Source organism: Puma concolor, unplaced genomic scaffold (assembly GCF_028749965.1).
Source record: "Puma concolor isolate L17-30 unplaced genomic scaffold, mPumCon1.1.hap2 unalloc_scaffold_30, whole genome shotgun sequence".
NCBI lineage: Eukaryota > Metazoa > Chordata > Mammalia > Carnivora > Felidae > Puma > Puma concolor.
In genome coordinates, this window is record NW_028240237.1 from 127,537 (window position 1) to 147,685 (window position 20,149).

Here is a 20,149-nt window from a genome sequence, read left to right on the forward strand (position 1 = left end):
ATAAGACACATCAATCAACAAACTGTAATGGTGACCTTCCTGAATCCTGATGCAGCGTGTTAATAAATTTTGACATTTACGAAACAATTGGAAATTTGAACACTGATCATGTTTGATGATACTAAGAAATTATTGTTAACTTTTAGGGTGTCATAATTGTGTTTTAAGTGTGTTTTTTTTTAAAAGAAAAAACACCTTGGGGCACCTGGGTGGCTTAGTCAGTTAAGCGTCTGACTTCTGCTCAGGTCATGATCTCGCAGTTTGTGAGTTCGAGCCCTGCGTTGGGAGCCTGGGGCCTGCTTCGGATTCTGTCTCTCTTTCTCTCTCTCTCTCTCTCTCTCTCTCTGCCCCTCCTCTGCTTGTGCTCTGCCTCTCTCAAAAATAAACATTAAAAATTTTTTTTCAAAAATAAAAGAAAAAACACCTTGTAGAAATTAATATTAAAATTTTCACTCATGAAATAATATGATGTTGGAATTTGCTTCAAAATAATAAGAAACGGGAGTAGGGATATAGCTGAAATAGGATTGGCTATTATTGAAGCTGGGTGATGGGTACATGGGAAGCTTGTCACATTATTCTTTTTAACGTCTATTTATTTTTGAGAGCCAGAGACAGAGCATGAGTGGGGGAGGGACAGAGAGAGAGGGAGACACAGAATCTGAAGCAGGCTCCAGACCCTGAGCTGTCAGCACAGAGTCCAATGCGGGGCTCCAGCCCATGAACCATGAGATCATGATCTGAACCAAAGTCAGACACTTAACCGACTGAGCCACCCAGTCGCCCCAATCATCGCATTAGTCTGTCTACTTTTGTATATGCTTGAGATTTTCTATAGATAAAAGATGAAAAAAAGAAAAAGTAAGAAAAAAAGCAACTCAGGAATTATTCCAATTTTCTGTGCAATTTAGGTATGAAACATCAATATTCCTCTGTGGAGAAGAGAAATCCTCCGATTTTTCAGGAGAGAAAAAGTTCAGAAGAAAGAAAAGTTTACAAGTACAGTTGCATACTGAAAGAACTGAGGTACTTATGATCTGAAAATATTTTACTTTTGAGCGTTGTTTTTAGCTTTCAAACATTCCATCACATTTTAGTCCAAGTATTGAAATGTCACATCAATCAAAATCATTTTTTTTTTTTTTTTGAGAGAAGAGAGAGAGTGTGAGCAGGGGAAAGGGGCAGAGGGGCAGAGGAAAAGGGAGAGAGAGAATCCTAAGCAGGCTCCACACCCAGCATAGAGCCTGACATGGACTTGATCTCATGACCATGAGATCATGACCTTAACTGAAATTCGTGCAGACACTTAACCTACTGAGCCACCTAGGTACCCCTGAAATGTCACAATCTTAAATATTTCTTCTTTCTCTTCCTTCCCCTGTTCCTCCTCTTTTTCTTCTTTTTCTTCTTCCTCCTCCTCCTCCTCCTCCTTTTTTTTTTTTTTTTTTTTTACAAAAAATGTAACAAGGAACCCATTCAGAAGAATATGACATTTTCCCCTTCCTTCTCCATTAGATCTTTATTTTTATTACTTTGCTCTCTGTTAACACTTCTGCTGTTGTAACAGTGACCCTGAGCATTCCTTGGCTGTGGCAGCATAACTTTAATCTTGGCCCCCAATTGCTCTGTATATGGTCTTCTCCCCTGTGTTTATATCTCAAGTCTCCTTCCATTTTTATAAACACTTCATTGTATATCTCATCTTGAGATCCTTAACTTTGTTCCCTCTCCACAGACCTTTTATCCAAATAAAGTCACATATACAGGTTCCAAGGAGTAGGATATGGACATATCTTTTTGGGGCCACCATTCAGCCTGCCTCATTCACTATATGATGTACTTAGATATACTGTCTATCTCATCTGGGTAATTTCTCCCATCTGCTTTCTAGTTTATCTTTCTCCAGCTGAATCTAATCTCTAGTTTAAACTGTCTATTGAGAATTTAATTTCAGTGCCTATATTTTTTACCTCTAGAAACTTTATTTGGTTCTTCTTTTTTTTCAATTAAAAAAAATTTTTTTAACGTTTATTTATTTTTGAGACAGAGCAAGACAGAGCATGAACGGGGGAGGGTCAGAGAGAGAGGGAGGCACAGAATCTGAAACAGGATCCAGGCTCTGAGTTGTCAGCACAGGGCCCGATGCGGGGCTGGAACTCACGGACCGCGAGATCATGACCTGAGCCGAAGTCGGACGCTCAGCCGACCGAGCCACCCAGGCGCCCCTGGTTCTTCTTTCTAAAAAGAATTTTTTTTAACATTTATTTATTTTTGAGAGACAGAGAGAGACAGAGCATGAGCAGGGGAGAGGCAGAGAGAGAGGGAGACACAGAATCTGAAGCAGGCTCCAGGCTCTGAGCTTTGAGCACAGAGCCTGACGCGGGGCTTGAACTCACAAACCGCCAGATCATGACCCGAGCCGAAGTCAGACGCTCAACCGACTGAGCCACCCTGGCACCCCCATTTGGTTCTTCTTATAATCTGCCTTATGTCATGTTTTTTGGTCATGTTCTTTAGTTGTTTCAAGACTGATACCTGATAAAGATAATATAAAGTCCCTGGGGGATCTAAGTCTTCTGTTTATTGCTTTGTCTGCTTCTTACTCATTAACTTATGTCCTTGGGTACTTTGTACTTTTTGTTTATTTTCTCATATATTGTTGATCTAAATCTGTGGGAATCTCACGTGAGTCTGGATCTAGAGTATTCTCCTCCAAGAGAATTTGAATTCTCTTCTGCACTGCACTTCAGAGATGTGATGAACATGGGACAACTTTAAATGACTTTTTTGGTTTCTGTGCTCCTACCCCACATATTTAGTGTAGATTTGAGTTCTGTACTCATGTGTGGGTAGATCTATCACCATAACTAATCCAGAGGAGTACACTTTCTTCTCTCTCTCTCTCTCTCTCTCTCTCTTTTTTTCCAGCCTGGAGCTGAGACAAAGACAGATTTTACTCTGCATACTTCTGTGCTTCAAAAGGGGCCTAGACTCCATGTAAACAAGGTTCTAGACTCCACGTAAAATTGAAGACACCTATTATTACAGTCCTCGTTTTCTAAAGTGATGCTTTTCTGTCTACCCAGCTACTTGCCACTTTTGAATCATGCTTATGCATACATGTTAAGTGGATAATTTTCTCAATCATGAGGATGATTTAAAGCATGAGTACCTGTGTTATTTGAAGAACTGTGTTGATTCTCCACATTATTTTGCTCATATAGTCAAAGCCCATATATGTAGCCTAGAATCTGGTGGTCTTCTCTTCACTATACCATAGATTTGTCCTGCTTTGTGAAATCCACTATTTTAAATTGACACGACATTAATTAGATGATTTAGTTGCATACTTAGAAAGACATGACTCTGCAAAAAAAATTCCATAGTTTATTTAAAATTTTAGTGTATGTAAACTCTAATTCCATTACAAAAAGCAATTTTACATCAGTGAGGAACCCAGATATGATTAGCTGTCTTTTTAAGAGGTTTATTTTCCAGTAATGCTGGCTTACCAGTGTGATCTCAGGCACCCACATTCCTGCATTTGGCTCTAGATTGCCTCTTCCTCAGTGAAGCTGTTGAAGGAGAAGATGACTAAGAAAGAAAGGTCTTCACTCAAGTTTCCGAATCAGTACAGTGTTCACAAGGCTTTATCACCCCTTTGTACATCTTCCTCAGTTATTCGGTATTTAAATCATTGTTTTTTTCCCTTAAATGTTGCATTAAGATTTGGGTTTTTCTTTCCAGAATCATCTATCATTTCCACATAAAGTATGCAAAATAGTTTGTGCAAACTAAGACTATGCTCTAGGGAGGGTGGCGTAGAGCTAACTAAGATCACTGTATGTGGAATTCACAAACTTAACGTTGAGTCCTTATCGACCTCCCTTGCTAGCTTAGGCTCTTGTACAATTCACTTTCTATCTCTGGGCCTCAGTCTCCACATCTGTACAAGAATCTTGTACTAGACGGACCCTTGAGATTCCTTCTAACACTAACATTCTATGATTTGAGTTATTTACGTGTTAGGGGATTAGATAAGTCATCTTTTCAAAAAATTTTTACTGACAGGTTGTGGCATCTGGGATTCTTTGCTATTTAAAGATACTCTTGTTTTTCCTTACTATAATAACTTTCTATAAAATTTGCTGTGACTTGAATTAAGAGTAGCAAAAATTGGACGACAGCCAAAGGATAGTGAATCATGGGCACTACTTACTGACCAGGGTAAATTCTGCTCCATAGAGAGATGTCTAAAAGAAGCAAGGTGGGAATTCTGGGATGAAGAGTATATAATTCACTGTCACTTGGATGGTCTTTCAATAAAGGTTTTTATGGAGTAAGAGACTGGAGAATCTCAAACTGTTGATAGGCTTGCTAGTATTTTAATGGAAAAATGGCATAAATACTTTGTGTGGTGTTTTGTTTTGTTTCGTTTTTGTGCTGCTTTCTAATGTGGCTGTTTCTTTGACAGGGAAAGGGAAATGCTTTCTAGCCTCTGCAAGACATCATGTAATGAAGTACCTCAAGGACACTGACACTCACAAGAATTAAGCGGTAATAATGGATTCTAGAACTTCGTGAATAAATTCCCTGATTGTGTACATTTTAGAAATTGTTTCCGTGATTAGTGTCGCTTTCTTTACTCCTAATGGCATATGGTATCAACTAATATTACATGATGTGACAAATGCTGTAGTCTGTGAGTAAGCATGAGCAAACTAGGTAAAATAAGTATTCATAAATATCTTTTTTTAGAAATATCTTCTGTCATATTGATAGGCAAAATGTAACATATGTGCTTATTTTAGTTAAAATATTTCGGGAAAAAAGTCTGACTATTACATCCAACGAATATATTAGTAAGCACTAGAGTCACTGATTTTACTAGGATTTAGTTCTTGGTACATAGTACCCTTCGCTTCTTTTTTTTCCCCCTTCGCTTCTTGACACTGAACTCTCCCGTATCTTGGGCCTCTTCTTTATATTTATGGAGTCATTTAGCACATTTTTCCTTTCTGATCATCATATTAGGCATCTTTTTATTTTTTTTTTTTTTCATAAGTAATCTCTGTGCTCAACGTGGGCCTTAAACTCACAACCCTGAGATCAGAAGTTGCGTGTTCTACTAACTGAGCCAGCCAGGTGCCCCTATGTTAGGCATCTTTTCTTTTTCTTTAAATTTTTAATGTTTATTTATGTTTGAGAGAGAGAGAGAGAGACAGACAGAACGTGAGCAGGGGAGGGGCAGAGAGTGAGGGAGACACAGAATCGTAAGCAGGCCCCAGGCTCTGAGCTGTCAGCACACAGCCCAATGTGGGGCTTGAACTCACGAACCACGAGATTATCACCTGAGCTGCAGTCGGATGCTTAATCAACTGACTCACCCACGTGCCCCAGACATCTTTTATCCTCCAGTTTTATTGGGATATAATTAAGATGTAGCACTGTGTAAGTTTAAGGTGTATAGCATAATGACTTGACTTACATATATTGTCAGATGATTACCACAGTAAGTTTAATTAATATCCATCATCTCATATAGATACAGAAAAAAAGGAAAAAAAGTTTTCCTCATGAGGAGAACTGTTAGGATTGTAAACAACATCCATAGCCTTCCCTATTTTCTCATTGGAGAAGATTCCCTTTCATGTCACTAATCCCTTCACTCTTAATTTTCTTCCATTGAATTTTCTTCTGCTTCCTCAGGGACTGTGTCAGTATTATACTGTATGTTTTTCAAAGAAGCTTCTTTTTTTTTTTTTAATTTTTTTTTTTCAACGTTTATTTATTTTTGGGACAGAGAGAGACAGAGCATGAACGGGGGAGGGGCAGAGAGAGAGGGAGACACAGAATCGGAAACAGGCTCCAGGCTCTGAGCCATCAGCCCAGAGCCCGACGCCGGGCTCGAACTCACGGACCGCGAGATCGTGACCTGGCTGAAGTCGGACGCTTAACCGACTGCGCCACCCAGGCGCCCCCAAAGAAGCTTCTTGAAAGAGTTGGTTTCCTTAATTATTTATTTACTTCCCATTTCACTGAAACCTGGTTTCCACCCCTAATACTCTACTAAAACTCCTGTTATTAAAGCCATCGTGGGGCGCCTGGGTGGCTCAGTCGGCTAAGCGTCCAACTTCGGCCCAGGTCATGATTTTGCAGTTCATGGGTTCGAGCCTCACATAGGTTGTACTGACAGCTCAGAGCCTGGAGCCTGCTTCAGATTCTCTGTCTCCAGCTCTCTCTCTGCCCCTCCCCAGCTTGCACTCTGTTTTTCTCTCTCTCTCAAGAATAGATAAACATTAAAAACAAAAACAAAAACATTGTTACCAATATGTTAGTCTTTCTCTGGTATTTAGCACTGTCATCTAGCACCTCTTTTTCTGAAAACTAAGGGTAGTACCCACTGAACTAAATTCAGTTTAATTCAACAGACATTTTTTGAGGATCTGTTCTGAAGTAGACACTGGCACTTGAAGAATGAAAAACCTTGCCCCCTAGAGCCTGATAGTTGAGTGAGGGATATTGACATGCAAGCAATCACAATACCAATGGCTTTGTCTGAGATATGTACCGAGTGATAATGGGAGCATGGAAGAAGGATTTAAACATTCCCAGGGAAAATTGTGACTGCCTTTGCTATGTGAGCTTTGCATGACTTTTCTCAGTTTCTGAGAGTTGTTTAGGAAACCTGTAGACTTGGAGGTCATTTACTCTAGACATACCTAAATAAATCATGAGATTGATTTAAAAAATTTTTTTTCTCAACGTTTATTTATTTTTGGGACAGAGAGAGACAGAGCATGAATGGGGGAGGGGCAGAGAGAGAGGGAGACACAGAATCGGAAACAGGCTCCAGGCTCCGAGCCATCAGCCCAGAGCCTGACGCGGGGCTCGAACTCCCGGACCGCGAGATCGTGACCTGGCTGAAGTCGGACGCTTAACCGACTGCGCCACCCAGGCGCCCCTTGAGATTGATTTTAAAGCAAAGAATTAGAACACAAAGACTTGCTCCTCTTTCTTCCTTTACTGATCATTGTTTTTTCATTGGGAGAGAGTGTAGCGGGGATGACGATAATTATTCGTTTGAATTAATTAACCGTTTTGTCGTGTGTATTTAGCACTTCAGAAGGCCTGTAAAAGTTTTAGCAAAATTCAAAGTGGTAAAATTTATGTGAATGATCTGCCAACGATCCATCACACCTTGAAGATTTTTATAAGTGCTTCGGAAATGCAAAAGGCACTAAAGACTGTTGCTATTGATGGTAAGTTTTGTGTTTTCATTATTAGTTTAAGGTTTGCAAACATGGATGTAAGTTATATGTTGGTCAGATTAATTACAAATCATAGGAAAGCTAAGCTTTATAATATGTCCTAAAAACGTTTTTTGCACCTTTACGATAATATTAAAAAATTGGGCCTCCAGTATAATTGGATTGATTGATTACCAGATTTGATTATGACATACTTTCATCAACATCTGATATTTTTAGACTTTTAATTTTTGCTACTTGCATACGATAGGGAAGATTTCTTAAGGCAAAGTGTTTGAGTATAAAAGACCAGATTAATATATTTAACTATGTTAAAATTAAGAACTTTTATTTATCAAAAGACACTTTAAAGTAAAAAGACAAGTTATGAACTTGGAAATATTTGCAATTCACAGAAGTGACAAAGGATTAGTTTTCAGAATGTGTAAAGAACTCATAGAAATTAGTAACAAACAATGGAATGGAAAAGTGAGTAAGACTCACGGATAAGAATATCACATACAAGAAAATATATGTAGCCAATAATCATATAAAAATATTTTCCATCCTCAGTAGTCAAAAAAATGCAAATCAAAATCCTAATAATTTTATTTTAAAACATCTGGAAAAGTAATTGTTCTTTTGTTGTCAGTGTCCAATACTTTAATCAAAGAGGTAAATAATAGAGAACTGATTACATTTACAGATCATTCCAAGCTTATTAAGGAGGAGAGATAAGTTTAGAATAAAAATGGTATAGGTAAGTTGAAGGATTGGTCAGAAATAAAATAAACTTAATACACACAATGGCACAGTAATACTCTGAGGTTAAAAGCATCAAGCTACTCAAATAAAAGATGTGGATTGGTTATTATAAAAAATTTGTAGATGGAGAATACTAGGAGTCAAATGGACCACCAATAGAATGTTACTTAGCAACCTAACAGGAATTGACAAGTTGCAATGGTGTCATTCGTCTATCTATCCGAGTCACCCCAACATTTTTTGAGTGCCTACTGTACACAACTTTCAGAGGGTATAAAAATAAAATAATAAATATAAATCTAACTTTTAGAAAGACTAAAAAGCAACTCTATTTTTTCTGACATGTTTATTTACCCATATGTTAATTCTCTTGACATATAATTTTTTGGGGATTTATTATTAAAATAATTATTCAAAGTGGAAATAACTTTATTCTCTGAAAGCATAGGAGAATAGAAAGGAGAAAATAAAACTTATGTGTAATCCCACTACCCAGAGCTGAACTTTGGTATTTTTACATATATTTTTCTAGGATTTTTCTAAGCATGTGTGTGCGTGTGTGTGTGTAACTGTGGTATATACATACGCATAAACACATAATTGGAAAATATATATGTTGACTCACATGCATACAATTTTGTTACCTTTTTCTATTAACTTTATATGTTAGGCAACCTTCCATGTAAATAAATATAGATCCACACTGCCTTTTTAAATATTTAATTTTTTTTTTTAACATTTATTCATTTTTGAGAGAGAGAGAGAGAGACAGAGCATGAGTGGGGGAGGGGCAGAGAGAGTGGGAGACACAGAAGCAGAAGCAGGCTCCAGGCTCTGAGCTGTCAGCACAGAGCCCGGCGTGGGGCTCGAACTCACAAACCGGGAGATCATGACCTGAGCCGAGGTTGGACGCTTAACCGACTGAGCCACCCAGGCACCCCAACACTGCCTTTTTAAATGGCTGTGCGCCGGGGTCCAGCCCCAGCAGGTCCAGGGGTTCCCGAAGGATGCACGGCGTCGGCGAAAATAACAAATGGACACGGACAACAACAGTGTGTTAGACTGGCCGCTTTATTGCGGCAAACGTGGCATTATATTTGTTAGCAATTTCCTTGTAGCGTGCGTCATCTATGTTTCTTGGCTTTACCTATTTCTAAAAATGTTCCTTTGTGTAATCACCCATTAAGGGACAACATGGTTATTTTCTTGTAACGTTACAAGAAATTGATTAATTTCTTCATATTATTTTCATTATGTATCTACGTTTATTTATAGTCTATAAAGCGTTTGCTTTGCTATTTTCATGAAAGGTCATCTATCTCTCAACACCTCAAGTGGAACATTTACAGGGACATGACTTCTTAATTGTTTCTTTGAACCATTTGCGTATAAGGAACAAAAGTTATTCGCTTTGGTCTGGGGTGCCGGGAGGGAGCCAAGAGGGCCCTGGGAACCCACGCCTTCTGCGCTCCCAGGGAGACAATGTATACCTAGGAACTAATGAACCCTTCTGTACCGTAACCCACCAGGTCCAGTTATCATCTGGAATGCCTCCTGGGGGCCAAGTGGGCCTAGGGGTTGGAGTAATTTGTATCCATAGATACATTCCTTTGTTGCCAGGGTGGGGATTTCAAATCCATTTGTCCCCCTCCCTGGCTGGGAAATATATGGGGCTATCCTTCCTTTAGGTAGAGGAGTCTTTACAGGGGGTGGCAAGGGCTGGATGTAGGCCCGCATAATTTCCCTGCGGAATCTTCTTTCTTTCCCCCGTGGTCCTTTTCCCAGGGGGCCTGTCATGGGCAATTCCCCAACCGACAAATCCCCAGTATACTTTCATTGGTAGGGGGGCTGCCCTGACCAATGCTAAGGCCAAATTACATAAAAGCAGGGGTACAAGAAGCTTCACTGTCGGTGGGCCACCATGCAGTCCCGATCCATCCATCACCCGGGCCCTGCCATCAGGCTGGTTGGAGAGCTTGGCTTTTGGCAGCTGTGAATTATTCTGTGGAACAGGTCAAAGCACAAAAACAAATTGTTTTGAAAAATAAGCTATATAACAAATAATCTAAATAAATATGTTATTTCTAATATTTTTGCTGTTATAAGCAGGGTTTTTTCTCTTTATCTCATCAGACAAAAGATAGGTCACTAAAATTGAAATTGCTAGGTCAAAGGATGTGAACATTTTAAGGCTTTTAAGTAATACTGTTATTATAAATCTTTAGAACTTTAGATTTCAAGACTTCAGATGTAGTTTCTTCCAGTTACCTGGATTTACAGTTGGGGAAACTGAGGGACAGAAAGATAAAAGTCTACTCCAAAGCCATACAACCTATTTTATTTTATTTTATTTGTTTTTATTTTATTTTAATTCTAGTTAGTTAGCATACAGTGTTGTATTAGTTTCAGGTGTACAATATAGTGATTCAGCAATTCCCTATATTACGCAGTGCTCATCAAGATAAGTATCCTTTTCATCCCCTTCACCTATTTCATCCATCCCCTCATCCACTTTCCCTCTGGTAACCCCCAGTTTGTTCTCTATAGTTAAGAGTATGTTTGTTGGTTTGTCCTGTTCCCCACCCCCGCCCCCCACCACTTTGTTCATTTGTTTTGTTTCATAAATTCTACATGTGAGTAAAATCATATGGTATTTGTGTTTCTCTGACTGGCTTATTTCACTCAGCATTATACTCCCTAGCTCCATCCATGTTTTTGCAAATGGCAAGATCTAATTCTTTTTATGGCTGAATAATATTCCTCTGTGTGTGTGTGTGTGTGTGTGTGTGTGTGTGTGTGTATCACATCTTCATTCATCTGTCGATGGACATTTGGACTGCTCCCATAATTTGGCTATTTTAAATAATGCTGCAATAAACCTAGGGATGCCTATATACCTATGAATTAATGTTTATTCTTTGGGTAAATTCCCAGAGGTACAATTACTGGATCATATGGTAGTTTTAATTTTTTGAGGAATCTCCATACTGTATTCCACAGTGGCTACACCAGTTTGCATTCCCACCAACAATGCACAAGGGTTCCTTTTTTTTTTCTACATCATTGCCAACACTTGTTTTTCCTTGTGTTTTTAAATTTAGCCATTTTGATAGGTGTGAGGTGATATCTCATTGTGGTTTTGATTTGCATTTCCCTGATGATGAGTGATGTTGAACACCTTTTCATGTGTCTGTTGGCCATATGTAGGTCTTCTTTGAAGAAATGTCTGTTCCTGTCTTCTGCCCATTTAAAATGGATTATTTGTTTTTCTGGTGTTGAATTATATAAGTTCTTTATATATTTTGGATACTAACCCTTTATTGGGTATGTCATTTGCAAACATCTTACCCCATTCAGTAGGTTATTGTTTAGTTTTATTGCTTGTTTCCTTTGCTGTACCAAAGCTTTTTATTCTGTGGTAATCCCAGTAGTTTATTTTTACTTTTGTTTCCCTTGCCTCAGGAGATGTATCTAAAAAGATGTTGCTATAGCTGATGTCAGAGAAATTACTGCCTCTGCTCTCTGTTAGGATTTTTATGGTTTTAGGTCTAACATTTAAATTCTTAATCCATTTTGAACTTTTGTGTATAGTGTAAGAAAGTGGTCCAGTTTCATTCTGTTGCATGTTGCTGTCCAGTTTTCCCAACACCGTTTGTTGAAGGGACTCTCTTTTCCAAATGCATATTCTTGTCTCCTTTGTTGAAGATTAATTGGCCATTTAACTGTATGTTTACTTCTGTGTTTTCTATTCTGTTCCATTGACCTATGTGTCTATTTTTGTGCCAGTACCACACTGTTTTGATTACTACTGCTTTGTAATATAACTCGAAATCTGGAATTATGATACCTCCAGCTTTCTTTTTATTTTTGAAGGTTGTTTTGGCTATTTGGAGTCATTTCTGTTTCCATACAGATTTTAGGATTGTTAGTTCTAGTTCTGTGAAATGCTGTTGGTATTTTGATAGGGATTGCATTACATTTGTAGATTGCTTTGGGTAGTATGGATATTTTAACAATATTCTTCTAATTCGTGAGCCCGGAATGTCTTTCCATTTGTTTGTGTTATCTTCACATTCTTTCATCAATGCTTTATAGTTTTCTGAGTACAGATCTTTCACCTCCTTGCTTAAGTTTATTCTTGGTATTTTATTCTTTTTGGTGCCATTGTACATGGGATTGTTTTCTTAATTTCTCTTTCTGCTGCTTCATTATTAGTGTCCATACAAACAATTTTAGATAACATATGTTAGTTTAAATTTGTATTCCTTAATTTTTACATTGAAAAAAGTGTAGACCTATATTGAATATCTTGGTAAAAATTGCAAATACAAGAAAAAGTTTAATAACTGAATATAAAGGTTTTTTTTGTTTTAAGTTAGTATTTTTAGCTTAAAGAAGTTTACAAATTACAAAATGGAAATTATCTCTTCACCTCAATCTTTCACTACAATTCTTCATAGTACACACTGTTAATAATTTGGTAGGTAGTCTTCCTGGATATTTGTTATATACCTTTTAATTGGTCTCATATTGATTAGTGGTGAAGTTACCTCTAAAATTTTTGCTATTACAAATAATGCTATAAAGAGCATCCTTGTTCATCAATTCTTGCACATTTGTGTAAATATTTTTATAGGATAGATTTCTAGAAATGAAGAAGCTGGGTCATAGGATATGCATATACCTATAGGAACATGGTTTATGTCAAGTCATGTTATCTTGTCCAGCTTTAATGAGATATAATTGACAAATACAAATTGCATATATTTAAAGTGTACAACGTAATGATTTGATATACATATACATTGTGAAATGATTACCAGCTATCAAGTAAATAACATCTCCATCACCTCACATAGTTACCTTTTTTGTGTGTGATGAGAACACTACTCTCTTAGGATATACTCTCTCAGCAAATTTCAAAGATACAATATAGTATTATTAACTATAGTCACCATGCTGTACATCAGATTCCCAGAACTTGTTCATCTTATACCTAAAGTTTGTATCCTTTGACAAACATCTGCCCATTCCCTCCACCCTCCAGAATATGTCATATACATAGAGGTTACATTTTCTTTATTCATCTGTTGGTGAGCATTTAGGCTGTTTCCATTTCTTGGCTATTGGGCATAATGCTGCAATGTTTGAAGTGCACATAGCTCTTTGAGATAGTGCTTTTATTTCCTTTGGGTATCTATCCAAAAGTGAGCTTGCTGGATGATATGATAGTTCTGTTTTTAATTTTTAGACAAAACCTCCGTACTGTTTTTGGAATTGGCTATTTCAATGGATTTTAAATTATCTGCGTATTTTATAGTTTTATTGAGGTATATACTTGACATATTTAAAGTCTACAATTTGAAAATTTCTACATATGTATATACTTGTGAAAACTCAATCCCATTATACCCCTTGGTAAGCCCCCATTCTCTTTCCACAACCCCCCCTCACTACTTCCCAAGCAAACACTAACCTGCTTCTGTCACTACAGATTGTTTGTATTTTCTAGAACTTTATATAAATGATATCATGCAGTAAGTACTCATTTTTTTTAGTTTGATTTCTTTCACTCAGCGTAATTATACTGAGATTCATCTATGCTTTGGTACATATCAGGTTTATTTCTTTTTATTGCTAAGCAGCGTTCTCTCTTATGGATGTACCATGATTTGTTCATCCATTCCTTAATTGATGATGTTTGGATTGTTTCTGGTTTTTGGCTATTACAAATAAAGCTGGTGTAAACATTCATTTATGTGTCTTTGTGTAGTCATATACTTTCATTTATCTTGGGTAAATACCTGATGGTAGGATAACTGGGTCATATGGTAGGTATATTTGAATTTTTTAGAAACTGCTAAACTGTGCTTGCAAAGCAGCTGAATTATTTTACATTGTTATGAACAATTTATGACAGTTTCAGATGCTCCTCATCCTTGTCAATCCTGGAATTGGTGAGCCTTTAAAAATTGTCATTCTAATAGATGTATGGTGTTTTCTCATTGTGGTTTTAATTTGCATTTCCTGAATGATCAAATGATTTTGAATATATCTTCATGTGCTTTTTTGCTACCTGTATATCTTATGCCCATTGAAAATGTGTTTGTGTTCCTACTATTGCGTTTTGAATGTATATATTCTGAATACGAGTCCTTTACTGGATATGTGAGAGAGAGCACAGGCAAGGGAGGAACAGAGAGGAAAGAGAGAATCCCAAGCAGGCTCTGCCCTGTCAGCACAGAGCCCTATGCGGGGCTTGAACTCACCAACTGTGAGATCATGACCTGAGCCCAAATCAAGAGTCGGAATTTAACCAGCTGAGCCACCCAGGCACCCCAATTTTTGAAGAATATCTTTCAACTTAAGTTCATACTTCTGAAGAAGTCTAGTCTACAACTATTTCTTGTATGGATTGTGCTCTTGATGTTTTATCTATAAGGTTTTTGTTTAAACCTAAGTCACATAGAAGTCAGAAAACAAATCAAAATAATTGATTGAAATTTGCACAGATGTTTCATTGTTTCTTTGAAGGAAAGGAGAAACCACTCTCAAGTTATGACACTGAAAAAGAAATTTCGAGGTAGACAACTTGACAAATTTTCCAATCCAGAAACTGTTTCTGTGGTTTAGCAATGAGAACAACTAAGCCTTGTCAATTTCTCTGACAGTAGAAGCCTGCAGACCACCAGAAGCACTGAAATGTTCTTTTATAAGTTACTTTGTTCAGATTACATTAATTTAAAATGTAAATTTATAATAAGTTTCTTCCAAACACAGATAAACCCTTTCCAAATTGGCCTCATTTACTATATGAAGAGGAAAATGACGTTAGAGTTATTTAACTTGAAGAATCTTGAAAAATTCAGATGTTCCTTGACGCAGATCTATGCTTGTCTAGAAAATGAGACAGAAGAATCCTGATTCTGTGTTTTGTCACACTTTGTAAATCTGGATTTTCAGCTCTAGTTGCTCATCAGAGATGACCTGTGCATTATCATGCAGAAAAAAAAGCTCCATAATTTCAACTTCTCATTCAAACCAAGCAATAATTTCTTACTGAAATTTTCATTTGTACAATTTAGATTTCTTTCTTTCTTTTAATAAATAGGCATTACTTTTTGCACGATAAATGAGAGGATTTTTTGGGTGAAGACTTTAATATTGTGCAATATTTTGTGCATTTGTTCAATGCATTTTGTGTGTGTGTGTGTGTGTGTGTGTGTGTGTAATGAGAGAGAGAGAGAGAGAGGAAAGGAGGAGAGGAGAGAAGGAGATGGAATGATTTGAGGCAAAGCTTTCATTAGAGTCTCATCTGGATCTGTAATCTCCCCTAAAACCACTGGTATAGAGGGTCTTAGCTAGAACACAATGAAATCAGTCCTATTCTTTTCAGGTAAAACCATTATATATGTAAAATTGACAAGTTGCATGACTTTTTTGCATCTAATGACAAGTATAAAAATTAGAGCTTTGAGTAAAGAATATTGCAGTATCTTAAATTCTAGTCTATATCATTTTGATTATTGCTGGGCACTATTTACTACATAATTAAAATGTGTAATTATGTTTTATGATAGGTTTTCTTTTTACAGTCTATATTTAATGTTAGTGCTCCTCTAGACTATCAGTTAATTCTACTCACATTTTTAGTTTGCATTTTTATCTTATATTCTTAATGAGTTTGCTAATGCAGGTTTTTTCCTTCTGTTTCTGAACCATTATTATAGTTAATGGAATGCTGGATTTTTCAGATTTCCTTAAGACTGTGAATGATGTTTTGTTATTTGGTCTCCCAGGATCCAGGTAAAAAAACGATTCTTCAAAATTGCAGAAAAGAATGATTTTGATTGTCACTGATTTTAGGGTGGGATGGTTATATGGATTTATGTTTTTTTCAGATCTCTCACATAGTGTTTTCCCCTGTAGCCTAGGTTGAGAAAAATTCGACACGAGTTATTTCATAAAAGGCACTAAAAACCTGTCCACAGTATCCTAATTTTCTATCCATAATCTCCACTTTTTCCTGCATGCAACGGCTAGATTTTCTTAACACACGATTTTTGTCATATCATTCTCCTGCCCAAAAATGTAGATGCTTTTTCCTGTGATGAAATGAATGTGGTCCAAACCCTTATGCTTGACCTCCTCACCCCCTTATAATTTTTCTTGCCACTTTCCTCTTGGTAGAATCTTTTCCAGGCAAGAACCCCGTGCTCCAGTTAGAGACACAAATGTCTATACATGCCAATTTCATTCTTGTTTCCAGGCCTTTCTTTGTTCATGTGGTTTTTTTCTTTTTTCCCTTTGAAATCTCATATCTGCTTTCTTCTCCAATGTGAATAGTACTTTCTTTGCTCTCTTTGGAATCTGCTTGTATTTCTCCCTAAAAGTTTCAGACACTGATGGATCTCCTAACAACGTTTAGTTTACACTCCTGTAAATAGCAAAGAAAGTGATTGGAAGAAATATTCCTGTTACTGATAGAAACAGTGCTTCCAATATTCTGAAATCTCTAGGGTTTGTGACCTAATTTTAACAGTTCTTTGTGTTAGAACAAATCAAAACAGAAACCAGTTCCTTGGTTTTGCCATTAGGCAAGATCAAATTCCTATAATCTGTCCTTGGGGTTATATATTTCTGTCAACCAGCCTGTACTTTCTTGGAATCAAGGATATATGAATGTGATAATCTTCATATACCTGGATAAGAAGCAAGAGGCAAGAAAACTCTTTAATGTTTATTCATTAATGTAGTGAATGTTATTTAATACATTACCGTATGCATCAATTAGCAATATAGATGTGATGCTTGGCTTGCTTTCCCTCTTTGAATTTCTTCCTACTTGGCATTTTGATGAACTCCTATAGCACTGGGTTTCCTCTTTGTCTACTTGGTTTTCAGCTTATAGCTTTTTCTTGACTATAGATTTGTAAGTGTGTTTGGGTACCTAAGTACGGCCTGCTTGTCGAGCCCCAGTTGAGCTATCATGTATTCCTTTGTTTTTGAAGTTCTGGTTTTCTATTTTGACCTATTTTTTATTTATGGTCCAGTGTTCTGAGACCAACCAAGAAGTGCCAAATTTCTTTTCTTCCTCTTAAAACAGTATGCCTAATTCTCAAATACACTATTTTTAGTAAAATATCCAAGCAATATAATAGTATATAAATGTAAAATACCCTCTTTAATCCTTCCTATCTTAAAGTTAATGTTGACTTTAGCATCTTTTATTATATGCACTTATGAATGTATATAAATATTTACATATTACATATTTTGTAAGAGAAAATGAGTTATCAGTTACTAGGCAGAAGAGAACTAGAGTACCTGGGTCTTATAGAGGCAAGTGAAAAGATCAAGCATACAGGTAGAAATCAAGAGACCCTAAGAAAATAAAAGGGGAAAATATGATCATCTTATACTTTAAGAGAAAGGGATCATGCTATGTACTTTGTTGTCTAGCATGATTTTTTTTTTTTTTAACTGAGTAATATGTCTTGGAAAATTTTCCCCGTGCCAGTAAGTGTAGGTCAGCCTTTTACTTAAAAAAAAATTGTTTTTAAGTTTATTTTTATTTATTTTGAGAGAGAGAGATACAGAGCAAGTGAGGGAAGGGCAGAAAGTAAGGGAGACAGAATCCCAAGCAGGCTCCATGCTGTCAGTGCAGAGCCTGATGTGGGGCTTGATCTTAGCATCCATGAGGTCATGACCTGAGCCAAAATAAGGGGTCGGGTGCTTAACCAACTGAGCCACCGAAGTGCTCGATCCTTTTATTTTTTAATAGCTGCATGGTGTCTGAAAAATGTAGATATACTATAATTTATTTAATCCTTTATTGATTCTAATTATCTTCCTAGTATAGACACTTTCACAATGAATATCTTTTCTTATATTTCATACATATTTATTTTCACATTATAGTTTATACATGTATGCTTGTGTCCTTAAGTGCCTTTTAAGGCAAAATTAGTTGCCAATTATTAGGTAGAGGAGAACCAGAGGGACCCTATGTGTGCATTGGGGCATGCCTTCAACACTCAAACAGATAGTTTTCAACTCTTCCTTAGCCTTCATTTTCTGCGTGTGTATATCCTCAACGTAAGCCAGACCTGAGAGTTCAGAACCTACTCTGGTTTTCCTGGGTACAGACCTGTTTATGTGTGCAGCCATCTAGATGCTCAGGAATATGTTGGAACTTTTCAAAGACATCTCATTTCCCAGATTTTCCTTTTAAGCTTGTTTGCTAGCCTATTATTTGCCCCAATTGTTTTTTTTTTTTTTTAATGGCATGAATCTACATTTATTGACTTGTAAATAGGTCCATGGCATATTTTTAGTGAAAAGGCAGTATACTATATGTACTGTCTTAATTGAGTGAAATGTTCACAATCGTTGATGAACGTAAAGAGACATAGAAAGGTATCCAAGTAGGATATGAATCAAAATCCATCATTTTTTGCATGCCCTGGATGGGAAATTTGTGTTGCTTTTATCTTTCTTCTTTGTACAGTTGTGGGTTTATTTGATTTTTAAAAATCATTGTGTCGGGGCCCCTGGGTGGCTTAGTCAGTGGAGTATCTAACTCTTGATTTTGGCTCAGGTCACAATCCCAGGGTTGTGGGATCAAGCCCCAAGTCAAGCTCCACATTGAGCATGGAGCCTGCTTGGGATTCTCTCTCTCTCTCTCTCTCTCTCTCTCTCCCTCCCTCCCTCCCTCCCTCCCTCCCTCCCTCCCTCCGTCCCTCCCTCCCTCTGCCCCTCTCCCCTGTTCTTTCTCTCTCTCCAAAAAAAAAACTTTTTTTTTAATCTTAAAAAATATTAGTATGTCATTGGAAGAGCAGCAATAGCATTTAAGAGCCAGGCTCCTGAATCTGACTGGTTTTGGTTCATTTGTCTCAAGTTTTTACTTAAACTAATTAGTTAGTATATAGTATAATACTGGTTTCAGGAGTGGAATTTAGTGCTTCATCATTTACATGTAACATCCAGTGCTTGCTCCAACTATTACCCACCACTTCAGACAGTTATAATGTTAACTAATTGCCTCTGATTGTGTTTGAGGAGTACTTCCAGGGAAAAGGCTCTTTGCCTTGGGCAAGCTTTGAGTCCCGTCAAATAAGGCAGCTTGGCAAGTAGGGTCTTCCAGGGAGCCACAAGGCAGGTCTAATAATGAGAGTTCTTAGAGAATGGGGCTTTGAAGAAGTTCCAAACTCATTCTTCTCCATTGGCTGTCAGGCTGCTGTTTTTCATCATGAGGGTAGGCTCTTAGTTTTCAAGGCTCCTGGGAAGCTGGGATGGTAAGATGGGAATAATGGCAAGCTAAAATGCCACAAAGCTCACGATTACTGAGGTTCAGCCGTTTTTCTGAAAGAAAACACTCTTTGGATGACTCTAAGCCTTTGATTTATAGCCAGAGTTTTGAAAAAAGTTGATTCTGACAGTTTGCGTCCATGTTCTCACAGCTTTTATGGAGGAGAGGATTCTCAGAGGTCCTTCCTCTGCTACTTTTGCTCGCCTGGTCAATAACAACTGGTTGGTTGGATGAGTGAATAATGCCCAGTTCTTCCTCCATGACTGTGCAAATCTAAGAACTTGTGGATCAGTAGGCTCGTTATATCCTGAATTCCGAGAAAATGTAGTCTGACAAAAAGTGATTTGCTCTCTGAAGTGGATTATGGGAATTGTGTTTCCTTATCAAATTAAGGGGTGCGGTAGTCTGAGGATCACTTAAATTTAGCATTAGGACGCAGGTATCAATCTGTTTAGATTTTAAGGAGGACATCTGTTTAGGGAAAATTCTCTCATTAATATGAATATTTTCATTTAGCTGTGTTCTTTCCAATTCATTTTAAAAAAATCATTTATTTAGGGGCGCCTGGGTGGCGCAGTCGGTTAAGCGTCCGACTTCAGCCAGGTCACGATCTCGTGGTCCGTGAGTTGGAGCCCCGCGTCAGGCTCTGGGCTGATGGCTCAGAGCCTGGAGCCTGTTTCCGATTCTGTGTCTCCCTCTCTCTCTGCCCCTCCCCCGTTCATGCTCTGTCTCCCTCTGTCCCAAAAATAAATAAACGTTGAAAAAAAAAATAAAAAAATAAAAAATAAAAAAAAATTATTTATTTAAAGTCAAATTAGTTAAC

The 20,149-nt window shown here is 37.3% G+C and overlaps 1 protein-coding gene across 1 annotated transcript in view; it reads left to right on the forward strand.

Moving 5' to 3' along the window:
• Positions 1-20,149, forward strand: part of LOC147571305 (EF-hand calcium-binding domain-containing protein 13-like) — a 151,803-nt gene that overhangs the window by 18,429 nt on the left and 113,225 nt on the right. Inside the window, 5 exon segments of the mRNA XM_086696436.1 lie at positions 3,555-3,685; positions 4,475-4,557; positions 7,119-7,262; positions 15,746-15,795; positions 15,797-15,821. Of these exon segments, the coding sequence (XP_086552562.1) occupies positions 3,555-3,685; positions 4,475-4,557; positions 7,119-7,262; positions 15,746-15,795; positions 15,797-15,821 (433 nt within the window).